The sequence below is a fragment of the Dasypus novemcinctus genome, chromosome 9 (genome assembly GCF_030445035.2).
Source record: "Dasypus novemcinctus isolate mDasNov1 chromosome 9, mDasNov1.1.hap2, whole genome shotgun sequence".
Lineage (NCBI taxonomy): Eukaryota > Metazoa > Chordata > Mammalia > Cingulata > Dasypodidae > Dasypus > Dasypus novemcinctus.
The window spans coordinates 75431988-75447923 of record NC_080681.1 but is presented as its reverse complement, the minus strand read 5'-3'; the positions used below and the strand labels follow the sequence as shown (position 1 = coordinate 75447923).

Sequence of the window (15936 nt, the reverse complement as noted above, 5' to 3'; positions counted from 1 at the left end):
AGATATTCACTACACACTGACTGCTGGAGATACAGAAGTGAATAGAGACAAAAATATTCCCCTTGTGGAAACAAACTAGCAAATATATAGTATATCAGATGGTTGCAAATTGGGAAAAAAATAAGCCCACAAAGTGAGGCAGGGAACATAAAAAAAAGGGGTTGTCATTTTAAACAGGTGGTTAATGAAAGCTTTTCTAGAAAAGTGGCCTGAAGAAGGCAAGGGAGCCAATGTGCAGGTGAAGGAAATGCCTAAATGCCAACTCGTCATTGCCTATTCTGGGTCACAAAATGAGGAGCAGGCCCCAATGATCCCAAAGGTCTTTTCACTCCACTCCTGCCATCAAAGTTGTGCCAAATGGAATACCTGCTGTTCCACCAAGTCCCCCCTGCCCTTGTCACCTGCGCCCAGGTAGCTATTCCGTTTCCCTATCCTCATGTGACTGACTCTACCGGAAACCATCCCTGGCTTCTGGCACCCTCGACCCCAGGTGAGTTTGGGTGCCCTGCTTCTGAGTTTTCATAATAACCTACATATTTCCTTGCCCCTATTATACCATATGTAAGACTGGTGTAATGAGCACCTGCCCACTTCTCTATGCTATGAACTCTCCTGGGGATGTAGCCATGTCTTACTCATCTCTGTATTCTCAGAAGTTAACAAAGTGCCAGGCACAGCAGAGGAGACACTGGGCATGCGCTAAGAATTGTTGCCTGCCCTGGTGCTAGCAGTTTGTCCAGAGAGCCAAGTCCCCCTTGATCCCTGACCATGGAGGGCCAATTCAGAGATGGTCCTCTTGGGTTTAGGCCAGGGCTCCAGGGCAGGAAGCATCGTTTATGTTTATATATGCTGTGGGATTTTTCTTATTAGAATTTGCATTAATCTCTAGCAGGCCTTAACATCATCCTTTAGCTTCTATGCCCAGAGATAATTTGGTGTTTGGGGCATGGTTTTTCCAAGCTAACCATTTTGCAGATTGAAGCCTAATATGGAGTGCCCTCCAGAACCCTGGGAGGCTCCAGGATGGCAACTGGTGCTGAAAGACGGAGACCAAGGATAGCTGGTGCTTCTTGTCTGCCACGTAACTCAATTGGTAATGTGGACATAGGTCCTTCCCTGATGGCTTCCCACCTTGCCTTTCAGCATTCACAGTAATTCAAGCTTCCTTTAAATTGAACCATAGAAATATACACCATCTAATCTCACCCTTTCACTTGTCAGATGGGGTAAGTGGAGTCCAGAAAGGAAAAGTGGCAGCAACTCTGCAAATCAGATATAACTGTGTCCACTGTACAGACGAGTATACCAAGGTGCTAAGGTTAAATCACCCACTTATGGGCCCCCAGCTAGGAAATGGCATAGGCAGATTTGATTCCAGTACTGTCTGATTCTAAAGGCAAAAGTATCAAGGCTACACCCAGTCAGCTGAAATGGGATTCTCCAGGGAAGCTGTGGAATCTCAGCTGGGGAAGGTTGGGATCTATTTGCCCAGCTCCAGCACTTCCTGAGCCTAAATGGAAAGCACTGGGGGGAGAAGGGGGAGGTTCAAAGGGCTTCTCTGACTGACTGCAGGATCCCCCACCTCTCCTGGCCAGCAGCAGCAGCAATGGTGTTCTTTAAACTTCCTTTAGAAAGTTTTACAAATTGGACTTTGAAAGGGTTGGAATCTCTGCATAATATCATGTAAAAAACAGCTCTGGCAAAGAGCACTGTCCTCCTGATTGCCTGTCCCTCAGCTTCAGGGGTTGTTTTAGGGCAAGATAATCTTGGAGGTAAAAACATAGCCATGTGTCTCTGTTGTGTGTGCACTGCCTATGAATTATGAATGTTGTGTGTGAACATTGTGAGAGTTTCTAAGAGTGTGTGGTTGTGTATGGCATGGGGTGGGAGGCTCTGTGATAACAAGCCTTCTCTCCCTCTTCCTTCCTCCCTCGCCCTTTCCTTTCCTTGTTTCCTTCAGCACAACGTTCTATTCCTCTTTCAGAGATATGCAAAGAAACATGCAAGTAAAACATACTCCTCAAGCCATCACCTGCACAGAGAGCTCTTGTTGTAAGCACAGCTGGTAAGGAGGTGTGGGTTAAGGAAACAGACGCCCCAGTCACCGAGGCAGGTCTGAATAAAGGTAGGTCTCCTTCCAGTGAAGGTGAAATTAGAGTAAGGAGGTATCTCCTTGAGTTTATCCTAAAGAGTTTAGTTTTGTTTTCTCTGGTACAATACATAGCACAACAGAGAACACCCTTGACTCTGGAGTCATAAAGACCAACCTTTCAAATTACCTTTTCTGACTCTTACTGGCTACAGAATTTTTATTATTTAAGCTCTTAGATTCAGGTGTTTGGTTGTTTTTTTTAAGCCTGAAAACAGAGCAATGAAAGCATATCTTACTAGGTATTGAGAGAATCAGATGTTATAGCGGAAGTGCAGCACAGCACATGGTGCACAAGATGGTTACAGAATTATCCAATGTTTTTCTCATGAAAGAAAATGAAGAACTGTGAATAAAATGAACACATGCCCATTCTTCAAGTACTTTCACAAAATACTCAAATTATATTTGTGCTAAAATTGCTTCCAGACCTGAGTAAAATACAAAAATGCAGCAGGAACCTAAACATCATTCTAAATTATCCTTTCTAAGAGCAAATCAAAAAAATAAAGAACGAAAGGAAATGCTATTCATGAATAAATAAAATCCACGTTTAATGTTTTATAAGTTGGGGTACACCTTTTACCTCTGCATCCTAGGCAATGGGAAGCCCAGGGGCCTCCCAAACTTGGAAAGGATTGGGGAAACAAACAAAAACCACTCTGCTGTTTTTTCCAATTCCTAATTATGTTTTTTAAAATAAGTTGAAATCCAAAGGTTCTTTTTCCAAACAGCTAATATTCCTCCGAGCTATGTCTGACCTTCCCGAGCCTTCTCGCTCTCAACTCCATCAAGGCAGCTAAAAACAGGCAGTGCCTTGGCACACAGACCCCACATTTACTTACAAAGAAAACCAGAGCAGGCTGCTATCTGTATGGCAGCTGAAGGAGACCAGGGCATGTCACTTCCAATGTTTGAGCATCTCCAGGAAAACACAGCAGACACATGGGAAGGGCAGCAGGTTGGAGTCAGAGATATGAATTCGAATCCTGACTCCACTACTAGTTGAGGGGCCTCAGTCATACTACTTCTCTGGGCTTGGTCTTCAAATCTGAGAAATGGGGATAAGGATTTCACACTGCACAGGATTGTTGTGAGGTCTTGGGTGCTCATGAATGCATAAGTATTTTGGAAAACTAAAAACCATGATGTGTAATTAGATAGAGATCACCTTTAGGGCTCTTGTGTCAGTAGAGAATGGAGAAGAACTGACACAGTGGACATGATCCAAAGGCTTGGATTTGAGTGCCAGTTCTGGTGTTTATATAAAATTTGGCAGTTCATTTGAAATCCCTGAGCCTTACTTAGCAATCTTTTCCCCAAAGTAGAGATAATATTACTTACAATAAAAGTTATTGTAAGGAACAAATGAGATGGATTTTCAGAAAACAGTGCTTGTTAACCAACAAAACATTATACAAATATCTTTATCACTTTAGTTTCAAAATAGGTACACAACTTTTATCAAGCCCGCCATGAAAAACAGTATTTTCATTTGAAAATTTAGGAAAACCTAGAAAGTAAAACAACTTCTGTGATGGCAGTGGCAGAGCTCAGAATGGAATTTAATTTTTCTCACTAACCCCCTTTCTGGCTCTAAGCATTATGAGGGCTATATGTACAGAAGGGACTTGAGCTGTGCTGGTCTCTTTTTGAATTGGAGGGAAGGTACTTACCACCAAATACAGCATGGTGAACATGGAGAAGGAGGCATGGCCAGAGAAGAAGGACTTCCTGCAAGAGTAAGAGAGGGCCATGAAAGGGCCATATGCACATCCCTGATACATGCTTGTCTGTCTGTCTTCCCTCCCTAGACTGCGACCTTGAGAGCAGGGACTGTGTCTTCTTCCTTTCTTTTGTATCCTTGGATGTGCTTTGGATACTGCCTGGAACACTGGAGCCACCCATAAATGCATGAAGAAACAAAAGAATGAATGAATGAATGGGCTTACTAGTGCTATATCATAATTTTTATTAACCATATCTGCCTCAACCATTTGACTGTGAGTTCCTCAAGAACAGGGGCCATGCCTTATTCACCTGCTAAACCAGAACCCCAGTGCTAGTCTTGGCACCCAGTAGGTGCTTAGTAGGTGTTCAATGAATGGCACTGTCTCAAAGGAGGGCAAGTTCTGGCTGTGAGGAGGTGGCGTATCTCACCTGGCTTCCTGGACTTTGCTCTCATCTCCTCTGCATCTGTAGTTCTGAATGTAGCCCTCGGAGCAATTGATTTGGCTGAAATCAGGGTTGCAGACACTCAAGAAGTGAGGACGCAGGCGCCCTATGGACACTTTGGCAATGTCTGTGAAGGACTGGCTGATGGCACAGCCAAAGAGGAAGCAACCCACTTGCTTATAGAGGGCTGCCACATAGGGATTCTGAATAGTGGAGCGGGACTTCTCTTTTAGGTAGTAGATCCGGTAGAATTCCCCTGTGATGATCTGAAAGGAAACCAATAGGGGAATTAAGCAGTATCAAGACCCATCATCAGAACTGATGCTGTAGGATGTGGAGAAATAGGAATGCTCATTAATTGCTGGTAGGAATATAAAATGGTACAGCTGCTATGAAAGACAGTTTGGCAGATTCTCAGGAAGTAAAGTATGGAACTACCATATGATGCAGAAATCCTCTACTAAGTACATACCCGAAAGAATTGAAAGCAGGACTGGAACAGATTTTGTACACTGATGTTCATAGTGGCATTATTCACAATTGTCTAAAGATGAAAGCAACCCAAGTCTCAATCAACTGATAAATGGATAAGCAATGTGGTATGTACACACAATGGAATATTATTCAGCCACAAAAGGAAATGGAGTTCTAACGCATGTGACAACATGACTGAACCTTTAAGACATCATGTTGACCGAAATAAGCCAGAATCAAAGAACAAATATTGTATGATCTCACAGATATGAAATAATTAGAATCAGCAAACTCATAAGAGTCAGAATCTAAAATATAGGTTACTAGGGGACAGGTTTGGGTTATGGAATAGGAAATTAAGACTTTAAATGTACAGAGTTTCCATTTGGGATAATGGAAAAGTCTTGGCAATGGATGGTGGTGATGGTAGCACAACACTGTGAATGTAATTAACAGCACTGAATTATAATATTATTTGAATGTAGTTAAAAGGGGAAATTTTAGGCTGTATATGGTATTAGAGTAAATTTTTTTTTTTAAACCCATGCAACTATACAACACATCCACAGTAAACCCTAAGTTAAACCGTGGATTATAATTAATAGAACAATTATAAAAATGTGCTTTAATCAATTATAACAAATACTCCACACCAATACAAGGTGTTAATGATAGTGTGATATGTGGGAATCCTGTATTTTAAGCATGCTTATTCATTAAACATTTCTACAACTTTTCTCATAAAACAAAAAGCAAAAACAAAAACCTGATGCTCTAAAGGCCATAAAGGATGTTTAATGAGATGAAAGAATGTTTATTGTTTAACTGCAGGTTATAATCTATAAAATCCCAAGAGTCTCTTCAAAAAGTATACAGATGCAAATATTCACAGGAGGAAAGATCAAGTGTTAACATGGTCATTCTTTCCTTTTTTGTAAAGTCCTACAGCAACCATATAATAGATATGGAATAAGAAAAACATACAATAATACACATATTTATTTATCATTTTATTTTTTTTAAACAAGAATAACAAGTAAGGACTTAGCCATGGAAAAAAATTAGAAGAATCAAGGACATGGTAAAAGGTTACCAGAGATGTCAGAGGATCTGGGCAAATCTTGGGATTCTGGGATGTGGGGTAAAGGATCACTGACAATGATCTGAACTCCAACAAGGCCTCAGCCCCTGTACCAACACTGAGCGGTGGTGGATCTTTCATTGAAATGGTGAATGCCCCAAGGCCAGGTGTGGGGTTTGAGCCCAGGCTCTGTCACCAATTTGGTGTCCTTTTAATAACAACCTCTCTGAGCTTCAGTTTCCTCCTCTGTAAAAGGAGGCTATTCACCTTCGTAGAGTTGTTAGCTTAACTGCAGTAATAAGGGAGGGAAATTACCTGGGTCATAGAAGGATGGCGTAATTAAAAGAACACTGGTCTAAAAACCAAGGAACGTTTAGTACAATGTCTTTCAGTGTTCTTGAATTTCCTCAAAACTACCTTTATTGTCTCTTTGGACTGTAAAGGACAGCAAGTGACTCAAACTTGATTCTTGTACCCTTCCCTCATCCTAGTGAATCTACAATTTGATGCTTAGAGGAGACTTATCACTACTTTAAAAAAAAAAAAAAAGCCAAATTACTGAGTGTCTATAGTACTCCAGGCATTACTTTGATACACATTATTTCATTAGGTCCTCACAAAACCCATGAGATAGGTTACTGCCCTATTACAATCAGAGAAGGGAGATGCCTTGCCCAAAACTGCCTCGTTTTTTTTTTCCCCTAAAGATTTATTTATTTATTTCTCTCCCCTCCCCCTCCCCACCCCAGTTGTCTGTTATCTTGTGTCTATTTACTGCGTGTTCTTCTTTGTCCACTTCTGTTGTTGTTAGCAGCACTGGGAATCTGTGTTTCTTTTTGTTGTGTCATCTTGTTGTGTCAGCTCTCCGTGTGTGCGGCGCCATTCCTGGGCAGGCTGAACTTCCTTTCACGCTGGGCGGCTCTCCTTACAGGGTGCGCTCCTTGCACGTGGGGCTCCCCTACATGGGGCACACCCCTGCATGGCACGGCACGCCTTGCATGCATCAGCACGCGCATGGGCCAGCTCCACACGGGTCAAGGAGGCCTGGGGTTTGAACTGCAGACCTCCCATGTGGTAGACGGATGCCCTAACCACGGGGCCACGTCCGCTTCCAAAACTGCCTGGTTTTACATGAAGGATGCAGTTCAGACACCAGCTGATACTCTGTAAGGTAAATGCCCATGATGTCGCCGTGGCAGGGACCATCTCTGCCTTGGTGATGCACATCCAAAGTGAGATTAGAACCTGCTGCTCTTGTCTTAACTCTACAGCACAGCCCTGGCCACTTCCCAGTTGCAACCACAGCCCAGGGAGAGCGATGTTCAGCTCTTTGTTCACCACAAAAGTCCCTTTCACACTTCCTCACAGGGCAAGATGATGAGCCACACTTGCCCTTTCAGGGAGTAGAGAGCATGTTCACAACCACAAGGGAAGCAATAGACAGACATATCCGGACACTCCTTTCCAAAGGTTCCCATTAGTGTTTCATAAGTGGAGGACGGTGTCAAAGCATGGGCTTTGATCAAGGTCCCCAAGAGCTCCTAAATCTGGAGGTAGGTGGGCTGTGTAGGTGGCAAATACCAGTTTGGCCTAGGGATGAGCAGACGCAGCAGTGGTTAACAGCTACAACCAGGGCTAACATTTATACAGTGATTCTACATTTATTAAGTGCTCTGTATTTGTAAATGTGACACTTTTCTTCCTTTGTTCTGTCGAGTGTGATTCTCTATTAGAGAAGGATGGCCAAAGTCTAGTCCAGCATCCTGGAGTAGTACTAATATCTGACCCAAAACAGGTACTAAGAGACCACTGGTTGAATGAATGAATGAATGAAACCTAGAGGATAGTAGTCCTCTGAGTTACCTTATTGAAAAATTAGAAATAGTTCCTAAACATCACCAAGACCCCTTTGATATCACATTGCAGAGATTAAAACCCGAGAAGCACAGCAAGTCAGAAATGAAAGGAGCCATTATATATATAAGAAACTGAGGTCCAAATTAACTCATAAAGATTAGACCCAGGTGTCCTGATTCCCTGCCCAGCATTCTTTTTAACCTTTCATGATTGAATTCCCCATTCGAACCTGTTTGTACATTTACCCTATGTAACCTTGCAGGCTAACAAGTTCCAGATGTTGACTACCACGGTCATGTTCTCACTCTTTCTTTTTCTTTAATTTGTAAAAAAAGATTTCTCTCTTTCTTTCTCCCACCCCCCCCCCCCCCCCATTGTCTGCTCTCTGTGTCCATTCGCTGTGAGTTCTTCTGTGTCTGCTTGTTTTCTCATTAGGCAGCTTCGGAAACCAATCCTGGAACCTTCGAGAGTGGGGGAGAGGTGATCACTCTCTTGCACCATCTCAGCTCCCTGTTCTGCTACATCTTATTTTCTCTCCTCTGTGTCTCTTGTTGCGTCATCTTGCTGCACCAGCTCTCTGTGTTGGCCAGCACTCCTGCATGGGGCAGCACTCCCATGTGAGCTGGCACTCCGGGTGGGCCAGCTTGCCTTCACCAGGAGGCTCTGGGCATTGAACCCTGGACCTTCTATATGGTAAGTGGGAGCCCAACTGCTTGAGCCACATCCACTTTCCTCTTACTCTTTCTTTCTCTTCTTCATATATAAATCATGCTTATGTGACTACACACAGGGGGAGGAACACCAAACTAGGGACCAATGACCATGGTTCGAGGCCCTACTTGGATACCACTTGTTGAGTGAATTTGGGATAAGCCATTCCCTCTATTTGATGTTTTCAGTTTCCCCATTTGCAAAATGAGGGTGCTAGACCCCGTGATTTAGTACTTCATAACTACAAGGACATTTATTCTCAACTTCCCTGGGCTCCCAACCAGGCAAAGATAATAAGCAGTAGCAGAAGAAAGTTACTTCCTGAAATGACACAACAGACAAGGCACGAAATCAAGCCCCCACCTCCCAATCCCAGTCCCTGGACTGCAGGCTTGGTTGGAGCATCCATCAATGTAATTTCTTGTTTGATGCTGAGAAAGAACACTTGGGTTTTCAACTGCAAGTGAGCATATCTTATATGAACCCAATGATTAATATCAGGTGAGTCACCTGTGTGATTCAATTTCATCATCTTAAAGGAAGGAGTTTGATTACAAGTCAAGGACTCTTCAGCTCTAAACTCCATTCTAAAATTTCAGTTTTCAGTGTCACAATTCTGCAAACTGTGAATCATGTCATTAAAATGCTTCCTCCTCTCATGGGAAGATGAAGAGGTGAAGGGGAGAATATTTTATAACATTTCAGATTCCTAATAATGATGCTTATAATGGAAGCAATCTCTTTATATTTCTTTTGCACTTTACAGAATCTGCCACTCTATGGGGTAGAGAGACCCATGGGGCTACGAAGAGGTAGCTCTGAGAGCTAGCCCCATTCTACAGATGGGGCTACTAAGGGGCTCTGAGAGGTAAAGTGATTTGAAGGTTTTGAGTAAGAGCAGAACTCAGATATTCTGATGCTCAAATTCAAAGTTCCACAGCAGACTACATGGAGAAATTTTTATTATTGCTAGTGTTATTAAAAGCAATTTCCACCACAGAGTAGCAATTGCATATTTTGAAGGACAGGGCAAGGCAAAAGCCACTTAGCAGACATATGACTCCAGAGCCACATGGCTTCTGGGGCAGCCCTGACAGCTCTTGGAGCTAATGAGCAACAAATTATGTATTTTCTCTATAGCCTTGTACAGGAGGGTCGGGGAGTCGACGCCACAGCCATAAATCATCATTATGAACCAGCTGGACTGGGCTTCTTGTAATCCTAACCCTTAAAAGGCCATTTAATGAAATTCGGGCTGTGAAAAGCAACCCAAATACCTCGCCGCTGCAGAAGAGGCGAAGGCTTAAATTGTTCTCCGACACGTTACACACCTAACTCTGGAGTCCCAGATTTACTGCTTTCGGATTTTACTCATTACTCAGAATGTTTTTATTCCCAGGTAATAAAATAAGCTCTTCCCTCTCACCCCGCCACAAAGGCTGTGTCCCCACCCCGGATTCCGGCCTCTGGAGCCCTCCTTTCTGCCTCAGACAGCAACATGGTGATATGTAAATTTCACTGCTGTGAAAAATGCCTTCAATGTTGATCCCTTTCTGAAACACAAGCAACAGATTCTGGGGGTGATGGCAGGCTGCCAGGCAAGCAGAGCACTCTCCCCTACCTGCCTTTTAAAGCACTTGGCACTGAGTGTGGAAACTAATAAAATAGGAAAGCACTGCCAGTAAGCTACAAGGGGACAGAAAGGGCTCAGTCCTTGCCTGCGAATCTCTGCAGTTTGAAGCGAGGTTGTCACCAACTTCAAGACAGACCCTCTTGCTGTCTTTTCTTCTATTATGGTGGGAAGAGCTCAACTGTGCGCATACTCACAAATATTTAACTGTTTCTGTGATGAAACATTAGGATAGTCGTTTTTGGAACGTATATGGTAAAAGAGACACTTGCTTTGGAGACAGAAAAATCTCAGTGTGAATCCCATCTCTTATCTTCAGCAAGTGGCTTCACCTCTGTGGGCTTAGGTGGCCTCACCTATAAAGTAAGATTAATAATACCCACCTGGCAGAATGACCTGGGGATTAAATAAAGTGATACATGAAATGCCTGGCATGTAGCAGAAGAACAAAAGTCCATTTTTTTTCCTCTTTGTTTTGTAAAGGGAAATATAAATAAATAACATGCTTGTAGAGCAGGCTCCTGGGAAGAGAGCATGCTGAACTGAAGAGTTTGGAAGCATCACCCCTACCAGGGCAGAAGGAGAAAATCTGCGAATGGATAGTGATAGTTTTGACCATTTTATCTAGGATATCTTTTCCATTTTATCTAGGATACCATTTTATCTAGGACAAAGAGAAAGGAAGTCTCAACCCAGGGCAGAAAGGACAGCTCTACAGTGCTGCTTGTATTGTCTTTTTAAATTTCCACTCTATTTATAAATTATCCCTGGAAAAGTAATGTTTTACCACATTGTGTCCCAGCAATCCCTCTTCTACAGACTGAGAACTCATCCTCCTCCCTGCCAACTGTGAAGGACCAACTCACCTACACTTTGGTTTGCTTTAGCAATATTTGTACAGCACTTTGCAGCTTACAAAGGGTTTTCACATCCACGGTGCCATTTGCTTCTTACACACAAATCCCTATGAATTAGTAAATTAACAACACTTCATAGATGGGGTATGCTGAAGGCCAGAGATCAATGAATCATCCAAATGAAAAGCACAGGAATGGCAGGGGCCATCACGGAAGCCTGGACCTCCGTGTTCTAGTTCCTGTGCTGTCCCCAATGACATCAAACTGGCTTTCCCTGAGAAGTCCTAGCAGGCAGCAGTATCTGTGAATCCAGTGAGAGAAGTTTCCATAGAGCACCTAGGTGGGTTGTGTAATCCTGAGAGCACTAGTGCAGCCATGGCGCAGCTAGGCACATGGTGCCCAGTCCACTCACATCTTAATCGTGGGGGCTCATGCATCAGATTAGGTTAGATTCATTCAACCAACATTTGATAGAGAATAATGAGGGGGAAATTTATTTCCCAGTCCCAAGGGAAAGAAAAAAATGAGACCTGCTTCTAAGGATGGAGACAGAAGTGAGGCTGGCTGTATTTTCTCTGAAGCTAAAAGCTCCATGTACTGTGTTAAAATGCAGAATCTTTAGTGATCAGAAATAATTGATGGAAAATGTAATCTCTTCTTCCTTGACTTAGTTGTCGTTGGCTTCTTGGCAGGAGCAGTGCCCCTCACACTCTGGGAAAGGCAATGAGCACAGAGGTCTGTGCATGGCCACCAGTGGAATTTCAGAGCTCTAGGGGCAAGTCAAAACTTCAATATCTTGAACATGGACAACAAAGAGACCACAGAAGTGATTTATTGGTTGAAATCAGTAGTGGCTGCCCAAGGCCCACAAGCCTTAAGCAGCCAGTCTGAATCACAAAGCGTCGTTACATCCTCCAGATGCCAGGTACTCAGAGCAATGCGTTTCCAAGGCGACAGTACTGTCCAGCCACGAGAGTCACCTGGCTGTTCCTTCTGCAGCAGTGCCTACAGTGAGTCTCTTGCTCTTTCTTGATGGTGAATTTCCTAGGCGTGCTTAATATTATGCCACCATGCTTTTCTTCCTACTTCTCAAACACTTTTCTCTTTTTCAGTGACACCACTTCTGGCTTCTATACAACAAATGTGGTTCTTCTGAGGGTTGTGGCCTTGGCCTTCTGCCAAGTTGCTTCAATTCCTACCTCTGTGAAGATGATCCATCTCCCAAGGGCATCACTCTCTAGCTTCAGCCTGCCCCTTGCCTTATTCTTAGCCATACTGCAACTTTCTGTTAAACCTCTATAACTGGGTATCAAACCAGGAAGAACACTCATTCCCATGCCTGTCCCAAACTTCACTTCTCTTTCCTCTATTTCTGCTCAAGGTGCTACCTACCTCTAACTGCAAAGACATGGCATCTTAAGATTCCTCCCATTGTACTCAAAATCTGTTCATTCTTCTATGGCCAGGTCTCTCACACTCATCCATTTCTCTCTATTCCTCTTGCATTGCCAGCACTGTGGTTCAGGCCTCATCCTTACCTTGCTTAGAGAATTGGTCAAGCTCGCTCAACATATGATCAATCTCTACACGACTCACTGAATTAAAAATTCCTCAGCATTCAAAAACCTTCCCAGTCTTGCTGCAATCTTCTTTACCTACCTTAACTTCATCTACTCTTTCTCCAGTCAAGCTGGTCTGCTCTACATTTCCTGAAAACACTTTATTATCCCTACCATTGTCGATGCAATCAGCCACAGAGTTTGAAGCCAGAGAGACAGGGGTTATAGTTACTGCTCCACCATTAACTATTAATAAGAAGAGTAACCTCGGACCAGTTGCTGCATCCCTGTAAGCTTCAGGGTTACCTGGTTCAATGGAGTATCTACCTCATGAAGTTGTAGAAGAGACTTGAAAATAATGCATATTTTCCAGCACAGAAGATAGCTTGTAAAAGTTATTCAATTCTCCACTCCATCCTCAACACACACTGACTGAGAAAGGCATATTTCTCACCCTCCTACACATTAACACTTAAAATGGAGAATGTCCTGACCTTCATATTAGATCAAATTTTCAAATGATCATTAAACCGTAAGAGCTGCGTGTAACTAAGTTCTCAAGTTCTGCAGTTCTCAATTCTTCCAGGGCATGAAATGAATGTGAGTGGTGGGAAAAGGGAACAAACTAAATCATGGATGGTACCATCTCAAGGCCTGTGTATGTTAAATCCCAAATAGATGGTCCCACCCACAATCCACCCCAGGGAGAAGGTTTCAGAAGAACTCTGCAGCCATCTGATGCAGGGACAACAAAGTTGAAAGATTAATGTGGTCTCTCTCTTTTGGTGGTCTCGGTAATTGCCCAGATGTAGTGTATTGTAAACTGGGGGAATGGGTCTAACACACCACGAACACACCACTAGGCCAGCACAACCTCACTTTTTTCAAAATTGAAAACTCGACTAGTCTTTATTGAGAAGGCCATCCTGGGGAACCTTGTTTTCTTGGCAGTGCTCTCTCAGATAAAGGGAGAAGGAAACAGGGGAAGAAGTAATGAAGTCCAGATGTGGGCAAACCAAAGCGTGATCCTAAATAAACAAGCGTTCAAGGTATTAAGCTCTTCTTCTTGTCTCTCCAGCAAGAAATCTGCATGTGGGTCAGTGCCCTTGGGAGGAGGTTACCGGGAGGGAGAAGGTGGCCAAGAAATGCTTCCCGGAGAAGGAGATGTCTGCATGGTGTTTTTTTAGTACCTACCATGTGCAAGGCCCCAGGTTAGGCACTGTAGAATCTATCAAGGAGAAAAAGACCTGGCCTCTACCTTCTAGAAACCTCTTATTCAGCTGGGGAGGCAACACTTGTACATGAATTGCATTACAAAGCAATATGTATTAAATGTGCTATCTGCCTGCTTGAGGTGAGTCGGTTCTGGCAAGAGACAAGAGACAAGACAGCTAATTGGGTTGAGGTTCACCACTGTGTTCCCAGCACCCAGCACACCACAGGTGCTAGAGAAATAATTGTGGAAGGAGACAGGCTTTTGGAAGGCAGAAGTGGTGTCATTATTTCAAAAAGGCTTGGATTTAGAATCAGAGGACTCCTAGTCTGGCCTAGTACTAATTAGTTATGGAAATGTCACTTAATATCTTTGATCCCCAGTTGCCTTGCTGTAACAGTCAATCTCCTGGGATTACTACCAGGTGCACATAAGATAATGTGCTCACAAGGTTCGCTTTGTAAACTGTTTAACACTGCAGGAATGAAAAGAAAGATTCTCACTGATCATACACATAAGGTCACTTGATTTGACCCCAAGCAAGTCTATGGTGTTGGTGAACTATTGCCACTACAGAAAAGGACAGAGAGGCTCTCAGGGATATCACGGCTTGCCCAAGATTGAAGGACAAGTAGCAGCATTAATATATTCAGATGCTGGGGGATGAATCTGAGTCAGATGATGCCAAAGTCTTGAGCTTTTTCTCTAGTTAGAGATATTATTATAGAGGGGTGGTATTCAAACTGAGTGTGAAAGGAAAAGGATTGTTATGGTAAGAAGGAGAGGGGATTCGCCTATGACTCACTCATGAGCCAATTCCTAGATAGTAAGAAACTATATAAACTCCTTTTTGGGTCTGTCCAAGAGAATCTCTGAGCCCTTGTTTATTTTAAAATACTGAGCATTTTTTCCATATTAAAATCTTTGTCCATAATACTCTTTGCACTGCAGTGCAAAGTAAAAATGAGAGGAGGCTAGATAAGAGATAATATTTTACTGTTTGCTCCTAATCTCACTGCTGCTAGAGTCATTAAGTCTTTGCAAGGCAGGGATAGGAACCAATGCTTTGTGGATTTGGAAGGAATTCCTATTATGCTATAGTTCCAGAATCTGAGAGACATCTGAAAAAGAGGTCAAAATGACTAGGTTTTTCCATATCTCCTGCCATAGAAAGGTGTCTGCTTTCCCTATAACTTCTGAGGATTTGCATCTCTCCACAGCACTGGTCTCCTCCACTGGCATTCCATTCCTTTGTTATGAGGACTATTCAAACTGGAATACAAGTAGCCAAATCAGTCAAGGTCTCTCCTGTCTTTTAAACAAACCTGACATTCGGCAGGAGAAGGTCTGGGCAGCAAGTAGCAGGATGATTAGATTTCCAGTTCTGGGGCTGCCCTCCACCCTCCTTGACGGTCATTCACGCCTTCTGATCAGAAGCAGATTCTGGATGGAGCTAGTCAAGCTCATAAGGCCAGTCATCATGGGTAAGTGAGAAATGGGGGGGGGGGGGGGTGGTCGGGTTTTTTTAATGAAAGTTGTATGGTTTTTCCAGAATTGATTATACCGTCTATAAGATGAACTTAATCGCTTTGCCTCTGTTTTTGCCTTTACTTTTTCCCATGTGTACTCTTGGTACTTAATGGCAGGTAAGCAGGCTAGCAGACCTCATTAGGAGCCCACATCACATGCTGGCCTCCAGCTGAAATGCAATAGCAGCTGGATCAAGTGGCAAAAATCCCCTCACAAAGAGCACTGGAGCCAAAGTCGAATTAGACCTGAGTTCTAATTAATTAACTTAAAGAAAGGGCGGGAGATAGGAGTCCAAAGGCTGGGGGTTCCTTTTCTGATTCTGTTACCAGTTATAGGGTCAGAGCACTGTCAGAGCTACTTTTCACCCATTAGTTTCATTTACTCCTCAAAACCTTCAAAAAGGAAGGAGATCATTTCTCCATTTAACTGATGAGTCTACTGAGGTTCAAAGAGGTTAATTAACCTACCACATGTTCCACTGCTACTGAGCAGAGATCAAACTGGACCAGAGGGAGCGGATGTGGCTCAAGCAGTTGAGTGCCTGCTTCCCATGCAGGAGGTCCTGGGTTTGGTTCCCAGTGCCTCCTCAAGAAAACAAAACTAAACAAGCAAATCAAATGAAAATAACCAACTCGGTGGAGCTGATGGGTTCAGTGGTTGAGTACCAGCTTCCCCCACATATGAGGTCCTGCGTTTAATG

At 43.2% G+C, this 15936-nt stretch overlaps 1 protein-coding gene across 2 annotated transcripts in view; it reads right to left on the bottom strand.

The window, feature by feature from the left end:
• PLPP3 (phospholipid phosphatase 3) overlaps positions 1–15936 on the bottom strand; it is an 83713-nt gene that overhangs the window by 20230 nt on the left and 47547 nt on the right. For both annotated transcript variants that reach the window (XM_004474519.5, XM_004474520.5), the window contains exons 3-4: positions 4310–4590; positions 3826–3883 (exon numbers count right to left, since the gene is read on the bottom strand). In XM_004474519.5, the coding sequence (XP_004474576.2) occupies positions 3826–3883; positions 4310–4590 (339 nt within the window). The remainder of the gene's footprint in view (positions 1–3825; positions 3884–4309; positions 4591–15936) is intronic.